This window comes from Metopolophium dirhodum, chromosome 7, assembly GCF_019925205.1.
Source record: "Metopolophium dirhodum isolate CAU chromosome 7, ASM1992520v1, whole genome shotgun sequence".
Taxonomy (NCBI): Eukaryota; Metazoa; Arthropoda; class Insecta; order Hemiptera; family Aphididae; genus Metopolophium; species Metopolophium dirhodum.
The window spans coordinates 25933161-25951393 of NC_083566.1; the positions used below are offsets into that span (position 1 = coordinate 25933161).

Here is an 18233-nt window from a genome sequence, read left to right on the forward strand (position 1 = left end):
CTAGCACTACTAACGCTTTAAATCAGATTATCGATCAATACAAATCAAAACTAATAAGATACAATAAAAATGTATTTTCTAAAGAAAAAAAATATGAATAAACTCAATATTTTAATTTGTATTTTTATTATTTTTTGAAAAACCTGAAAACATGTGACATGTGTGTACAAAATATACACCATTTGTTTTATAATTTAAAAAAACCATGTTAAGCTAATTATTTCCCATCGATATTTTATGTATAATTCATAAAATATGTTAATTGTCTACGACAACCATATTTTATCACTTTACAACTGTTATTATTATTTGTACACCAGATCGCCCTCTATGCGCTGCAGTGGTATATATCAATGTCACTAGTTCACACATATTACGATTCACACAATCGTATAAAACTTATCTCTATAATATTATATTACCGTACGTGCAGGCAGCAGATATGAGAGAGGGTGCGTATTATTAATTCAAAAGGAAAATACTCAAGTGCTCAGACGACGTTCATAATAATAGTATATCGAGTAGTGTATCTATAAACCAGTGCGGCGGACGTCCGGGTTATTATAATTATATTTTTTGTCGGATAAATGACGTCAAGTGGGCTCGTCGTATTACTATCACTGCGAACAGATAATGCCTCGTGTATTTTTTTTTTTTTTTTTGGGGGGGGGGGGGGGGAAATTACGGACACACGTACACATGAAATTAATTAGTCTCGATGAGGCCCCTGCTATGGTGATTGCGTGTGCTCGTGTGGGCTGGACGGTGGTCCGTTTATTATTTGGGTGTACGGGTGGTGAACGAGACGGGGACCGACGACGACGACGAAACGAAATCGATAATAACCCTTCAGACATATATACTGCGGTGTGGCGAAGACTACTCTCTCGGAAGACGACCCCGTTTACCCGAACTTCTCGCCAGTCGCCACGTACACCTATATAATACACACACACGCACACACACACACACACACACACACACACACACACACACACACACACACACCTTTTGTCCAATCCTTTCGAGGACACTCTGCTACTATATGTACACGAAACGTTTTGTATTCAAAACGTGTCTAATATAATATTATACTTACTCGCGATGCCGACTGCAGTGTAGACGCGCGGTGGTGTGGTCTTGTGGTTTTTCTCGTTTCATGCGCGCGCGTGTACTATAGCGTCATCGTGTTTTCTTCTCTCTGGTTGTCGATTCAGACAGTAATAATAACAATAATAATAATAAGAAGTAACTATAGGACCGGAAATTCGTGTTAGCGTGTGGTAGTGGTTCGTCGAGTGCAGTCTCGCAATAATAAATGTAAATAAAACCAACGAACCGAAGAGTTGTGTTGCGCGAGCCTGTAAGATTACTATTGCTCGCAAACTCAGATAAAGGTTAAAGGGTTTGTGCGCGTTGTACCTATATAAGATAAGCGCGTGTTTTTTGTATTAATGGAAGGTTACTTTTCGGTTTATAATTTGCACCGAGAGGAGAATTACTAGCAACGTTTACAAAATATGGTATTAGAACTTATGAGCAATGTCGTTTAGACATCGATGTTCCTCTACTATACACTATGTTAATATAGTACCTGATTATACACAATATTTTGTGTTTCGGGACTATTTATTTAGCCGACATTTCTACATAATCACAAACAAAAATGACAGGTGATTGACGCTTGCAATTTGCTTTGCGTCAATCTGTCTATCTTACAATAATATTTTTTTGTGCATATTGTGTAGGTATATATATTTGGGGTACAACAATCGATCGCTTTTGAGTGAATGCATAATGTATATACAAATATATATATTTATATTTATATAATATATGTATATTTACAATATATGGGTACTGAAACTTTTTTAAAATATATTAATACGATACGGATCGTCATTCAATTTTGCTTTGTTAAGATTTACGCACGTTTCAAGAAACCAATTTTTCCAACCGCTCCGTGAATTTAACTGTTAGAAAAATTCAGTGGTCGGGAGGAAATTATCATTATTTTGTCACTACCTACAATCTAATTGGTGATTATTAAAATATCGATTATGATTATATTCGTTTATTTATATTATGATAATGATTAGTGTATTAGTGAAGTATTTGTCCTGGGTTCTGTCCAGTGACCAAATGTCAAATCAGTACAAACTACAAACAGTAGTTTTCAATAAGAACATTTTTAAAAATGTAGCGAAAATTAGCGCGCTACATTTAGACAATATCGTTAGAAGCAGCGCTCTACATTTAAAAAAAAGTAGCGATAGCGGTAGCGAGCTACTTTTTTGGGGGGAGTAGCATGTGGGGTTAGCGTGCTACAAAAAAAATTGTAGCGTCCCCCCCCCCCCCCCGACCACTGGAAAAAATAATATGATAATATGCAATAGTTATAACTATTTTTATAACAAAAATGCATATGAATATGATTACATCTTAATAAATTGAGAGTTTATATTTTATAACTCGAGTGTCGCTGAAAATTATGTTCTCCAGCGTTAGATTATACGTGTTGAAATCTCACGCGAATCATTTGTAAAGTTAGGACGAAACTTAAATAGTTTAATTACTATAATGATATATACCTACCCTATTAACGCACCGTATTTATATTGTCATCTGAAACTTGAGTGCAAACTATAGTGCATAATCTTGTACAAATCAAAGATGAATTAAGTTCGGATGACCATTTAATTTTACACTTGGTGTTGGGTTAGGTATTTGTGTGTTTACTCGTTGTTTATGTGTGATGTTTAGATCGACAGCAATTTATGACATAACTCTTAAACAACCCCAGTGGGCCATAATAAAAATAAAAATATTTTATATTATGGTAAATGAAAGATTGACAGGTCAATGAAATCTTTTTACAGAGCAATGCTGCTGTTCACACCAAAGCGTTAAAATGCGTTTAAACTCGTCAACTTAGTTTACTTCTGTTAAACGTGGGCAAGGTAATCGGTATTCGCAAAATAAATATGATAACTACCTAAATACAATAATTATTTCGACGATGAGTTTTTTTTTTTTTTTAAACGATTTATCTAAAACTAAAATAAAAGAATAACACTTATCCTGAAATGAATTAATAATAATTATAGCGTAAATTCAATTTTATCCAATGATAATATGATTATTATATTAAACACTTTTGCTTATCATGATATAAAATTCCAATAAATACCTTCAACTATTTTAAAATATGTTAAAATTAAAAATCATATACATGTAAGTATGTAACAATGTAACATGACGTAGGGCTGGCGGTATTTAAAATGTTGATACCGGTATCTGGTATTTGTTTACTACCGGTATCTATGGTATTACCGGTTATACGGTATTTTTTAAATACCGGTTATTAACGGTATACCGAAAATACCACCGGCCTTAATATGACGTATAGTTACATAATAATTCGTATATTTTTATGACTGATGAATTTTGTACAATTTTGATCTTATTAATCGCTTATAAAAAAAAATTATTGTGAATATATATTTCCGATATTTTTCAATTGTGGTAAGAACCACTTATTAAGAACTTTAGATTCAGTTATTGGTCTCTGATTTTTCACTCATATTCAAATTTATTACAATATTATGTAATTCAAAAATAAACTTTAATAAGTTCAAAATTTCAAATATCTATATCTAAATCTATATCAAATATCTAATATAAAAATATTTAACTTCGACACATTAATGTACCAATTAGATCAAATGTACTAATTTAAACCACCCTCTTAATGAAAAATTTAAGTATTTTTACTGCTTTAAAAAGATGCTTCAGGAAAAAAACACACATCATTGTATAGTCGATCGCTGTGCATAAAATATAAAAACTAATTATTGGCACTTGTTTTTTTACAAATGCCTTTAATTTGAACCTATTATAGGTGCAAATTTACTTTTGACTTGATATATATACATTATACATATTCTCTAGAGAAAATATTATGTCGCTGTATCTTTTCATCGTCCAAGTAAATATTTCAAAGGTTATAAATCTGAATATTCTGTAAAAAAAAATAAACATTGAAAAATTCAAAGACTTGCGTCGCGAAATACTAAATTGTTGGTACAATATTGGGGGAGTGAATATTGCTCTGCAGTTTTTATATTGTCTTCGGTTCTTTTTCCCTATATTCGTTCGCGTAAAATAACTTAATAATATTACACAAATGCCCACGCTTCGAAGTAACACAAAGTACGTACTATATTGAATGAATAAATGATAACCATGGTCGTGACTGTATACTGGCCGCTGATGGAAAATCCATACACGATGCGCTGTAATATTACGATAATTTATGTGAGGATACGCACGTGAGAACACACTGAAGTCGTTTTGTAGAATTTAGCTACTTTGTAATGTTGATTATCTTGTACCCACAAAAAGGCAATTTTTTTTAAATTTGGGTTTTTACTGATTTCCCCCCTCTCTTGGTGGATATATTATTACGAGATTTGCGGAGTGTTGTTACGATATCGAGATAGAAAACGTTTGATGACGCATCCCAACGTTTTCGGTCCTGGTGGCTAGCAGCACTCCAACGCATGATGACGTGGGCTAGAACTGACCAAACGACGCATATTTCCCAAGACGTGCTCCTGCAGCAGTATCTTTAAAACGATATTTTAGTTATTTTCATAATAAGTCTATTTAATTCTTCGAAAATTAGTTAGCTTAACTATGGTATTACGCCACATTTAATATTACGTTCAATTTGTGTGGTAGAATCTTATAAAGTTCAAATTAATGTAGATAACAACTTCACAGTTCACAGTAAATAATATTCATCAAAATATAAATATCAAAAAATAATATTAACCGATATAATAATGTACTATACAATGACTTTTTCAAAATGTATACCCATCTGTATCCTGTGTATTTGTCACACTTTTTGTGTCTTCAGAGGTGTGGAAATCGATCAATATTATAAATATCACGTTCGACGTCATTGGCAATAAAATTGACCTTTGATAGTATTGTTATCCACATATTTTAATATTATCAAAGGCCAATCACTGGATGAATCAGCAGTACATTTTATAATAATATACATATAATATATAGGTATTGTACTGCTTGTTTTATAGGTTATGCGCTGCAAAAATGATAAAACTATTAGATTTTTACTTACTTATTTAGTAATACAGAAAATTCATGAACTCAAAAATTCAAAAACAATTTATATTTGTAAATGAAATACACATTGCATTTATTTTAACCTGCACAACACAAAAATCACAGTGGCAATAATTGGAAATAGTTAACGAGGCTCTAATACAATTTCACTTCTAATAATCGAATACTGCAATCAAACACGGAAATAGCGTATACGATTTGGAGGGGGGACTAAATCCTTGCTGTTATAACATTGAATAAGCTTAATAAAAATTTAGAAATTTTTGAGAACGATTTTTACACTTTTTGGGGGGGGGTTTAGCGGCAGATACCTACGGGTGCCCTAATTAAAAATTCTGCCAAAACAAACACACACGTGCAAACCAATCTACAGTACCCTCCCCTACAGTACCACAGGCCAATGACCTAGTAGTCGAAGCCTTAACCCTAATAAAAAAAAAAAAATTGTACGGTTTAATGATATATTTCCGACTGTTAATCGTTTTAAATGTCTGTAATTGAAATGTTTTGTACCCCGTATTCCCGTCATTCAGTTCGATTTTCAATCGTATTTTGATATACGCAAGGTTTTTTTAAGCCTCCGGAGACCGAAACGTCTAAACACAATAATATTGTAAATGTACCTAAACGAGAGGTTTAAAAAGTACATTTCAAGCAGAAATCCTATATTATGATGAAGGTGCTAGTGAAATGGATATAATAAAAGTGTTTGTTCTAGTATAAAACAATATGTATTTCATAACAAAAGAAAAAAATGAAAAACGAATAAAATATAACTTATTTAAGGTGTTTCTATACTTTTCTAAAAAAAATAGTAATTATTTCATTAGGATTCTGAAATCGTAAAGTACGTTTATTTTTTGAAATGTAAGTTTCGATTGGTATTTTTATTACTATAGCTTTATGCAAATCGATGAACTCGAATGCTCCGTTCATAGCACATTAAAACTTCAAAGTATATTATTGTAATGAATAAAAGTTTTTTTTATTTTAGATGTTTGGAATTTCGTTATTGCTAAACTTATATATTAGGTACCTACCGGAAACGAAACGAGTAATACTATCTTGTTTGTGCAAATTTGCTGTAAAATAAATCTCTAGGGGATGATATTATCGTTAAAAAAAACAAAAAAAAAATTCAAAGAACTCCTATTATTGCTTGTACAATAATTGTATACGCTTATTGATAGTATTAAATAACAGTTTCTATATAACAATATAGTTTGTATTGTGCACTGCAAACTATAATGTTATTACTTATCTACTTGCTGGCTGGCTGGCTGGCTGCAATAGCGCATGCAATTATCGTAACGGATTTATGGTGACATTTCTGATACACAGTACAATACATTGTATTATTATAGAACAGTACAACTACAGTCTACAATATTAGGTATGTATAATTTAATATGAAATTGTAAATACAATTTATATTATTATTATACGTTTTCACATAATATACAGCTGTATACCTACAGTGCGTATAACTTCTAAAAAACAAATCTCAAAGACTTTGTTGTGGTCTTTAAATAATTGATCGTTCAGTGCTAACATTTAGAAACGATTACTGTGTCGAGATTCCAAAACTAAAAAATAATATATTCAACGGGATTAGCAATGTAAATATGTTGTGAATTTAATCCACAACTCACTTGTTGCCTATTGAACGAATCAATTTGTTTTCAAAAAAAAAAAAAAAAACGTATTTTATAACTGATCGGTGGTTTTAGGTTCTGATTGAGGCGATGATTGTACTGATTGTACAATGATGTGTTGAAGAAATTCTTAAGCAAAATGATCGAAATCCTAAAAATATAAAATTAAGTACCTACCGTATACTGTGTTCATCCAAAGAGTAAATTATTATAGGTATAGGCAAAAAGTCTTGAAATTGAAAACATAATAACATGAATACAGATCGGTGCTCATTGGTATTAGGCAGCGGTCGGCAACCCGCGGGCCACACATATAGCCCTCATAGTAACTGTGAGTGGCCCGTGAGTAAAATTTATAATTTGTATAAAAATCATGAACTAAGATACTTCAGACTTTAGACTGTGGATATAACGTTGTTTGTTGTAGATACCTTGTTAAATTAATTATCCTAACAGATATGAACTTAAATAAACTAAATTCGATATGATTATACATTTGTGTTTAAAATAAAACATGGTATATCAAAAATTGTGGCCCATGAAAAATGTAAATTTATTTTTTGGCCCTTGACAGCAAAAATGTTTTTGAGGTTATACCCCTCATATAAGGAGTACTCATTTACCACCATACTAAAATAAATAGTTCATAGTTCTTACTGAAACACGAAAGTCTAAAAAATGTGCAACATTTATTTATACACATTTCATGTTCAAAATATGCTGAAAAACTTGGATATTTAAATGAATAATAACGATTTTAGTTATTTTGCTTTAGTTCGAAAATATTGTTCATGAGAAATTGAAACTTTTACGTACATATAATATTTTTTACTATACATAGTGACTTTTTCAAAATATTTAAATTAATAATAAGCTATTGTCTATTTTTATCACGAACTTATATTCCAATCGTTTTTAGGCAAGTCAGTATATTCTCAAAAGCTTATAACAATGATATATGACATAAATATATAAGAACTATGATGTGATCCGTCCTTAACGCCTTAGCGATGGTATTGGTAGTGGGTGAACGGAGGCGATACAATATTTATTATTAAATAAATGATTTACTAAGTTTCTCTATTCAATGGTTACGCATATATGTATTGTAACACGGGTTAAACATGGGCATATACTATAATATAATAGTATTATTATAATCATGAAAGAGGGGGACGGAGTGGCCGAGTAGACTGCAAGTCACGGTGTCCGGAGAACAAGTGCCGCCATCCCTCCACCCGGGGCACGGCAGAAACCTACTGGTGCCCCATTAGAAATTTTGCTAAAACACAACACACACGTGTACCAACCTACCCAATTTAAAAACCTACAATGCCCTCCCCCACACCCAATGGCCTATGTTGCCACGGGTTACCCAATAAAAAAAAAAAAAAAAAAATCATGAAAGATTAAAAAATCAAATTAAATTTATAATATACATATATATTTATATATATTTATATATATATATTTATTTATATATATTTATATATATATATATATATATTTATACACTATACATGTTACAATAAAGCGTGTCTTATCCAGAATAATAAGTCACGTGTGATTTACAATTTGGGAGATCGAATGGTGCAAAAAGAAAAAAAAACATCACATGAATCGTCCGGTATCTAACTAGCTCATGATGGCTGTCATCCGACACCACCGCGTTCTCCTCCCGTCATAGGTAAACACGCGGGGTACTGAATCAGTATCGGCTGTCGTGGACTGGAAGTTCTAGAAAACAATGTATTGATATTGGTTGGTGGTAGACGTTCGATAACTAACGACTACAATCCAGGACCCTATCAACTATTATAATTTATAAGAATACAATAAATACAATTTTTTCGGAAAAACGTATTTTACCTATATACTTGCAAAAGGGGGAATGGGGGAACACCGATCACCTCATGATCTAATAAGCCAATGCATTCAAAATTATGTTGAGTGTACAAGAGGATTAAGAAATAAGGATCATAACTAAAACTTAATTTTATCAAAACGATATTATCAGAAAATGTTATCACGTTCAAATGTGTGCAATAAATTTTTAGCGTTAGTTTATCCAAAAACAATATTTCTTGTAATCTCAAAATCAGGCAATATTGCATTACGGGACATGTCCAAATAAGTTTTTATTGCTTCCTTAACTTATTATTAAAATTTAAACATTATCTATAAGTGCATATATGCTGTATGTACCTTAAAACTAAAATCTACCATTTTTCAAAAAATTCTAAAATTTTTTCTTTGAAATTTACAACGTTCTTTTTTGTCTGTTGAACAATTTAAAAAAAAAAGATACCAGACGGTTATTGCCCCATATCTTCATATGCAATTTCGTGTTCCGAGCGCAAACACCAGCCGGTGTCACTAGTTCCCAGATGGATGATCATCCGGATTCTTAGTGACAAACAGCTAATGGCAATTAGTTGCCGGGTTTAAGATGAATAAAAAATATATATATATATAATAAGCTTATGATGAGGCGTCGACATAATGCAGTCAATGTGTTTATTGCATCCATTTATTGTAGTAACATAACATTTAGAGTCATAGAACCTGAGATATAAAAATTCTTGCTTAGGTAACTGCATGGTATACCCCTATAGGCTGACAACCGTGGACGCTCATTGTTTTTCGTATGCAATGATTTAACATTGAATTAAAATTCAACACGTCCATAGTTATAGTGACTTACTCAATGACGAGGTATACTCGATACCTACTGTAAATAAGAGCTGCTACTTACTGGCCCACTTATTTTCTTTTATTATAACCTTTGAATCTCTATTCCTAATTAAAATACTTAATTCCCATTTTCGTTTTTAAAAGCAATAATTTGTATTCTGCATCATTACCCAAAAATATTAATTTATTATAATATGTGGAAATTAATTCAACGTTTTATTTATTCAAAATTTGCATGTCTACATTTATTTATTTGAAATATTAATATTGTATTGTTTGGTCACACAATATAACATAATTAATAATACTATTTCGTAATTTGTACTGTCTTTAAACTAATTATTTCAATTATAATAAATTAATTTAAAAATAGAACGATGAATACGAGATAACCTAATTGTAAGAAAAGGGTGGTTTTGATGAAAAAAATTAAATTAAGGGTTAAAATGTTAAATGACCAATACGCACGCTGAACTAGCGTCATTTCAGTTTTGAAAGTATCTTATTATCGACGTAATTGATGGCACAGTCGTTGCCGTAGACTTTATGAATAGCTGACATTTATTTTTATTTTTTTCGTAGATTTATGTTATGATCCAAGTAATACCCGTCAATATTAGTGGATTAGTCGAAATTGAATTAACACTCCCTCCGAAATCCTTTATAAAATTATTAGTATACATTATTTAATATCAAATATGTTATCAGAAGGTTATTTCATACTAAATATAACCAGAATATATTTAGTTACCTACGTTCTGTAATTTGTAATTAATATTTTTATTTCGTCATTAGATACCTCACCCAACAGTATGATACAATAATATATAGATCGATTTGGATTTCGGAAATTTATAACCAAAAATGTAATTGGTATATAATATAAGCTTTAAGTGGATCGTTCTAAATTGGAAGGTACCTATACACAGGTAATAGTAATACAAACCAGTCAATAAAAACAATGATAATAACATATTATTGTCATTCCTGTGATTCTTGTATGGATAATACGGTTACTTTGCTGTTTCGTACAAATTCACAATTGTATGCTCCTAAAAAAAAAAAATATAAAAAAATATAACTTGCCCGGCTTTTTGTCTACTCGTCGACCTATATATAAGGGTCGTAACGCGTTAACCTTTATACGCATTCTTCCATAGTCATGATAAAAAATATAAAAAAAAAAAACACCAGAATCTCAGTTTTATAATAATATCGTATAACTGCTCCAATGTTATATTATTTGAATACGCTTCGCGTATGAACGGTTTTAGCGAAATCGCACAGACGCCGTTTACGAATATTATTATATTATTACGCTTCGGCGACGTATTTTACAAACTGTGTATATAATATTAGACGTAGTAATATTATATCCAGGCATTATAGGTGGTATTAATGACATCATCTCTCACGCATGGCGTTTTCTAGTCCCGAGAATATTGATCTATACATAATAATATTATAATATATTATTAAAACGACATTCCCTGCAGACTGCGCACGAAACATTATTCGGACGTCGGACCTTTAGTTTAATCCATTTCGCACGTGTCATCGTTCGTCGTTTTTTTACGCCTGCGGAAATAAATTATTTTTCAGTCCGTACGTACGCAGTGTGACGCAATTTTAGATTTTACACCGTTGCATAGTACGTAAACATTTTATTATAAATTGTATACATTGTTACGATATAATGATACGTTAAATATATTATATCCACTGATGCGCCAAGCTATGATTATTTACCGACAATCTTAGACTGTACTATTTATCATTTCGTTGCGTGTAAGTCATTCCTACAGACCAGCATTTCAACGTTGATAAATGACCTAGATTCAACTAACTCCTAAAGCTGTAATATACATAAATATTACATTTGTATATTATTATATTATACAGTCCGACGTTTGGATTACTATTCCTACAAGTGTGCAGCCTAGGTGAACGTTTAGAAGTACAGTATAATAATATGTGTCCGTGTCACAAAACCCAAATGAGATAGTTTGATCTGCGTCACGTCGCTGTTGGTCATATGAAGACAGGAAATATGATATTGTATATATGCAAGGTAGGATATCTTACACACAAAAAGACTCATATCAGATATGATGCGAATATCAGACTAAAACCAAAACAATGTCCACAGTAGGCAGGTACGTCGATATAAAAATATTGTGATTATCATACTTTGTTAGTTTATTGTATATTGACACAACCTAGGACATTTTGCATATACGTAATTTGATTTGAGTATTCCCAGCTCACTGGTGTCAGTGTCCACCCAGGTTTTTAGTGACAAATCCTCGCTGCACATATACACGTGTTCCTCGCCCCTCCTACCAATGCTCATTCCTATAACTTCCAATGCGTAAGATCAAATAAATATTCATACTTCATTTAATTTGCTTTTAGTAATTTGTTGTTATTGGTATAGGTATGCACGACGTACGTACATTGTACATATTGTGTATATCGTGTATATAGGTACGTATGTAGATATAAATTATAAAATACTAGCTGAATTATCCGGCGTTGCCCGGAATAAACATTCTGATTGTTCAACTCCTTTTGGGTGTAACACTCTGTGGAAGCAATGTCTTTTTAAATGTAAATTATATTATTTTTTAATATAATATAGCCATTTTGATCGGCGTTTTCCGTGAGATTCGCAGCAGTATATTATATAAGATAGGCAATCTACCTGCGGTAGATCGCGGACCTCGTGTGGTTTATACGTAAGTGTATAATTTAACTCTAAAGTATCGAAGATATACCAAGTTTGTCATTTTTACTTAATTCAAACTACGGTGGATTAATACAATCAATTAATACAAAATCGTAACCTAACTCTGTACACACACACACACACACACACACACACACATAAACATTCTATTTTATATGTATAAATTATATAATATAAGGTCGGTATATATTTTAATAATATAACATCACTGTAGTCTATAAATTATTAAAAATACAACTTATTTTGGTTTTATAATAATTATTTATTATTGTTTAATGATTAAAATATTAAGTAAGAATTAAAAGATTGTCTAAAATTGAAAAGATTAAATGTGAGCTGGGCCCATGATAGCAAGTAATTTATGATAATTTATCCGAATTAATTAGGTATATTTACATTAATTTAATCCGAGAAAGTTGAAAGATAATTGAATCCCCATTATAAACATGGGTAATTTTTCAAAAACAGGAATAATACAATTTTATAATTAGATAATTATTATTCCGTAACAAAAAAGCAAATTTTAAATTGCTAGTTACTTTCCAACCTAAGAATTATTTTTAATTATTTAATTAAATGTTGAAAACAAAACATATTATTGGAAGGTAATGGGAATCATTTCCTTTTCGTAATTTCATCTGGATAATGTAAAATATAAAAATTGTACCTGTTATACAATACACCTATTATTTAAACAAATCTGCAGGGTTATACGCGATGCACTATTAATGCCAAGCAAAAAATGGTTTTAATATTTTGGATGAAAACGTTGATAGTCGTTGAAAGGGGAAACTTCGGTTGGGTATAAAACTAGGCGTTTTTTTTTTTAAATATATATAACTGCTGTGGTAGAATATAGTTGTTTTTGCGGTAGTAGGCTAAAAGAATCTTGAATGAAAAATGACCTACGTACCGAACGTTTAACTTTATCCAGAAAACGGTTTGGTCATTAGCCGTTTTGTCTACATCATTTACTCGAAGCCATTCGAGCTTTTGATTAATTTTCAAGTAGGTTCTGGTGGCTTTAAAAGGATCCCCGTCAACCATTTTGTCGTCGTCACCGTCGCCACCGCCACCGCCACCATCGCAGCCGCTAACGTTCACCTACACCACAGAACGTTTCGTCCCGTTGACGTGATTTACGAACATAATAAGAGAAATCAATACGGACCGACAAATGCGTTATTGCTTGCGTAATTTCGACAATCGGCGATGGTGGTCGACAGTCATCTGTCATCGTGCATTGGTGAACACGACTGTAGCGTATAATATATGATTATTATTATTATTATTACCATACCCCCCGGACAGAGATGGAACAGATCTGTATAATATTATATTTTCTGTTACAACGACTAACGCATAGTATCATTGAATTTACGACTGGGAATGCGTTCGAAGACCCCCCTCCCTTTCGGTGATTTCCTCGATGCGGCAAAACCTCATATTAATTTAACTTCAATCACAACATTTTTCACGTATCAGAATATAATACCGATACAATATATAATATATTAACCATTTATGGCGTTAATTAACGCTCAAATTCCTTTGATAATGCCATATCCTACCAAGTACATATTATATTATAATATGCGTTCAATAAAATAATACATTTCCAGCAATAACACAGTTTTCGAAAATGCTCAAACGGAAGCGAATAACGATGGATAGTACTCATAACCTGAACGTATAATATTAATTTATTTGTATTATTATTTTTAGAAATACCTATATAAAATCTATATCAATAAGTTATTAATTCGACGAAATTATATTAAAAAAATAAGATGAATTTAGATTATTATAGAAATGATCTACTGTAGGTATGACAATGCAGGCGTGCAATCAGAAAGGTTTTTGAATAATTTTGATTTTAAGGGGCTGAAATGGGCAAAAACCAAATTTTGCATAGAATGAAACAATCACTAGCTGCCGTCTCGTGGCTCTATGTTGGTGACGGGTCGCTGTGCGCATCATGTCGATGTCTTGTTATAATCACGGCTATAGATATGATTATCTATATATTCATATCTACAGCCGTGGTTATAATTAATTTGGTTTAACTTTGAAACTTTATAGCTAAACACTTACGGTGGATTTACTAACTGAAAATATAATACTACTAGCATAATCACAAGCTAGTCTCAAGGGCAACGTCATGCGGGATGGCTATAATATAATATAATCGAACGTGTCTTGACTGACTCATTGGATGATCAACGTAGAGCCTGAAACTAAAAAACCATTTTCAAAAATACTCATTTTAAAGTGGTGCTTGCACAAGTTATTTGAGATTCAAGAAGGCCGATGAAAATATTTAAGTTTTGAACCTAACCATTTCACCGAATATTATATAATGAATTGAACAAAGTTTGAATCATATAGTGTAGAAATTTTAAATGATCAATGAAGTGCGTGGGGTCTACTAGAATATACATAAACATAATATGATAATTTCAAATTATTATCTTATAATAATTAAGTAAACAAGTCTAGACTGTTTTTTGTTAGGTGAATAGTTTTATTTATTATATCCAAATAGGAAGAATATTTATAGGATTGAATGTTATTATTAGAGTTCTGTTCTTATTGCAATAACATTTTTATAATAGCATTAAGAAATATTGATTTATTAATATTTAAGTTTCAACAATATCTTTAAATTTATAATTTTCTTCTTAATATTGAGTAACCAATTATCGCCTATCTGTACCTACCTTAATTTCACAAAATGTACAAATCAAATAAAATAATTTACCATAACTCATGCTATATCTAAATTCGACGAAAAAATTGATAATTTACGTTATTTAAAAAAATAAAGTAAACTATTAAAAGTGTATCAAATACTTCGGATACAACGTGAAAATTCGTCAATATGCTAAAAATACTTAACAATCAAATTGCCATTTAACAAATTTGTGAAATATAGTATAGTTGTAAATGTAATAATAAATAACTAAAAATATAGGTACTTAATAACTTATTGTTATAAATTTGGAAAAATTAATACCTACTATATATTTCTTACAAATACATCAAACTTTTTAAACTTATAAAACTAATTTATAAATTCAATAATTTGTTCCGAATCATAAATTAATATCAATAATCATCTAAACTATCGTAATTCTAATAAAAAAAACACATAGTATCCCTTTTGAATTCTTTCAACTACTGAGCACACATAACACTCCATCTTAAAACACATTATCATGATATTAATATATATGAAAAATAACTGTAGAGACTCGAAGTATAACGGATTAAAACGTTTGAAATGTCATAACGTCAAAATCATTTCCAATTTAACTGTACACGATTGCTTGATTAATTTTTAAAATATCGAAAAAAATTAATCCCAAACTCAAATTGTATGTTAAAAATAATTGTAAATGATTTTGTTATGAAATACATAAAAAAAAAGTATTATGATTATCTACTTATTAATAATTATACAAATATGCAGTGTTTATTTAATACTTTATTGATTGTAGAACATTTTATTTTATAATAATCAAACGACATTTTAATAAACTTTTATCATTGTCTAATACACTTGAATGAGTTCCTCTCCGGTTCATGGACGAATTCAACCATTCCAGATGAATCAATTTTTTACGTTTATTTTTGGGTTTTATTTTTCACAATATTGGTTGAAAATATAATATAAAAACAAAGCATAAGCTTTGCAATAGTTTGCATAAGCAACTGTCCTCTTTTTCAATCTAAAACGAAGTATAATAATTTATTAAAAACTTTAAATTATTACAATCTTAATCGACAAAAATTAACCTATTATTTTTGATTATCGATGAGTGTCAAATTTACTTACATAACTCAATAGTTAATTAGCTGTTTATCTACGTAATGTGTATGTTAATAAAATGAACTGCTTTTCGTAAACGTTACAATATATAAAATTACATCAATACTTAAAGACAAAAGATATTATATCATGAGTCTAAAATGTGCAACATTGTGGTTTGAGGTTTTGGCTTATAAAGTAATATAGTTATTAATTTAAGAAAACTATGGGCTGGTAGCCAAATGGTTACAGTTACAAATAGTATAGAAAGTTATTCTCGATATTTATAATATATTATATCTATTGGCCGGCGTGGTATATAGGCAATTTCGGTACACTGACGTCTAAATTACCATCAAACGGTTTTTCACGATATTTTTGGAAGGATAGTGAGTAACTGCTAACCATATATTCTCGTTGTGACAAAGTCACGTCAACTTTTACCATGAAACACGCGACTACTGTTAATACTGAATGACGTCAAATTAGGTAATTTTGACATTTTAATGGTTTTAAATAAACAAAATTACTTTATTAAGACGCCAATTAAATCTCTATTTTGTTGGCCTTATCAATTATCTACAAAAAAAAAAAAAAAATTAAATATTTTATTCATTGCAAATAATCGTATCTTATTTTATTTTTTATGTGTTAAGTGATGAATATGTCTCATCAAAAAAGGAAATAGTATCAGAATCGTTACTGAGATTTAATTTATATTAGGTATGTAGTAATGTAGATGATATGCATTTCCAAAATCTATATTCAAATTTTACCGATGAAGTTGAATTGTAACTCAATGTTTCCATAGCAATTGTCAATAACATGAGCGTTGTAATTTAGTTTTCATTGACTTTTCATAAAATATAAGAACTATATAAAAATACCTATTCTATATAGATCCTTTGGTTCATTTGTAATTTTGGAAATCGATTGTGGAAACTCAATACTAACTTATACAAGTTATTTAAATATTTTGATTGAAATAATGTGGTTTCTCAAAAATACCTTCGGAATTGTAACACTTCAAGTTGGTATCATATCATTCAGTTCAGTGTTTATCGTAAGAAAGTATTTTCTAAGACATTTTACAGCGACTTCAATCATGGAATTGATAAAACATTTTTTAGACTTTGGCAGCAAGTATTTTACTAGTTAACGCATTGTCTCTAGATACAGCAGAACCAAGTATGAAACATTTATTTATTTTCGTTAAAACACAAAAAACAAACTATTAATTATTGACATTTCTTTAAGCTGTTTATACCTACATTTATCTAGGCAGTTGTATATTCTAATAAACAATACTAATAATACTATTGTAATTACCATACATTTTATGATATTGCCTCCCAGATAAGCGTATTTTGCCTGAGACTATCTCCGCAAATGAGATATCCCTTTTCAATAGTACAATATTTTAATGAACCCTGTTATTATTATCTCTTTATAGTGGCATGGATGATTATGTTTGTGTTTACATTTACTATGATCATAATATGGTCCATTGCTTTCAACGGGGCTTCCAAAGTAAACTAAAATTTAAAAAAAAAAATGTTTTTCATTAATTTAATAATGGAAAAAATCTATTTAGGAACTACAATATTTAATTTCAATGGCCACGGTATTTTGGGCAGTTTATTTTGTACTATGGAATGTGTTAGTTATATGGTCATTTCTTCAACAAAATAAGTAAAAAGTCTTTAAGTTTGCTTTAAGTTTCAAACGATAACATACTGATTATAATATAATATTGAAAGGAACATTTGTATCGGAGCTAGATGTCCAAATGCGTTATGGCTAATAAACAATTTAGGGTATGAATTAAAACATAGTGCAAATGAAAAAAAAAACTCAAGTAATTATAAAGGATTAGAGTTAACAAGAGATAAACCGTTAATCGAACAAATAGAAGCTAATAATGATACAATTAGTACATTAAACGAGGCACGCATGGCGCAAATAAATCAACGCAATTTAATTTTATTCGCAATATTAACAATTTTGTATACAAGTATGTATTTAATTTTAATTTAATTAATATTTAATTATCTTTTAATATTATGTTTAAATACTAAAACAGTTAATTATTATATCCACTTCACAGTTGTATTACTATACTCATGGGCGATTTTATTCAGTTACCGAAAAGAAATTCAGTGCAAGA

The 18233-nt window shown here is 30.3% G+C and overlaps 2 protein-coding genes across 3 annotated transcripts in view; both read left to right on the plus strand.

Moving 5' to 3' along the window:
* The window catches only part of LOC132948352 (cyclic nucleotide-gated cation channel alpha-3), a 124501-nt gene that overhangs the window by 40641 nt on the left and 65627 nt on the right, over positions 1-18233 (plus strand). The window lies entirely within an intron of this gene.
* On the plus strand, positions 15962-18180 carry LOC132949419 (uncharacterized). The gene is made up of 5 exons (XM_061020298.1): positions 15962-17129; positions 17197-17254; positions 17520-17596; positions 17661-17758; positions 17827-18180. Exons 1-5 carry the CDS (start codon positions 17055-17057, stop codon positions 18101-18103), a joined length of 585 nt encoding a protein of 194 aa, XP_060876281.1. The 5' UTR covers positions 15962-17054; the 3' UTR covers positions 18104-18180.

Coding starts and splice junctions, on each gene's coding strand:
- LOC132949419 (XM_061020298.1), top strand. CDS start 17,055: ATGTGGTTTCTCAAAAATACCTTCGGAATTGTAACACTTCAAGTTGGT. Junction 17,597..17,660: donor CTTTCAACGGGGCTTCCAAA/GTAAACTAAAAT, acceptor AAATCTATTTAG/GAACTACAATATTTAATTTC. Junction 17,759..17,826: donor TCATTTCTTCAACAAAATAA/GTAAAAAGTCTT, acceptor TAATATTGAAAG/GAACATTTGTATCGGAGCTA.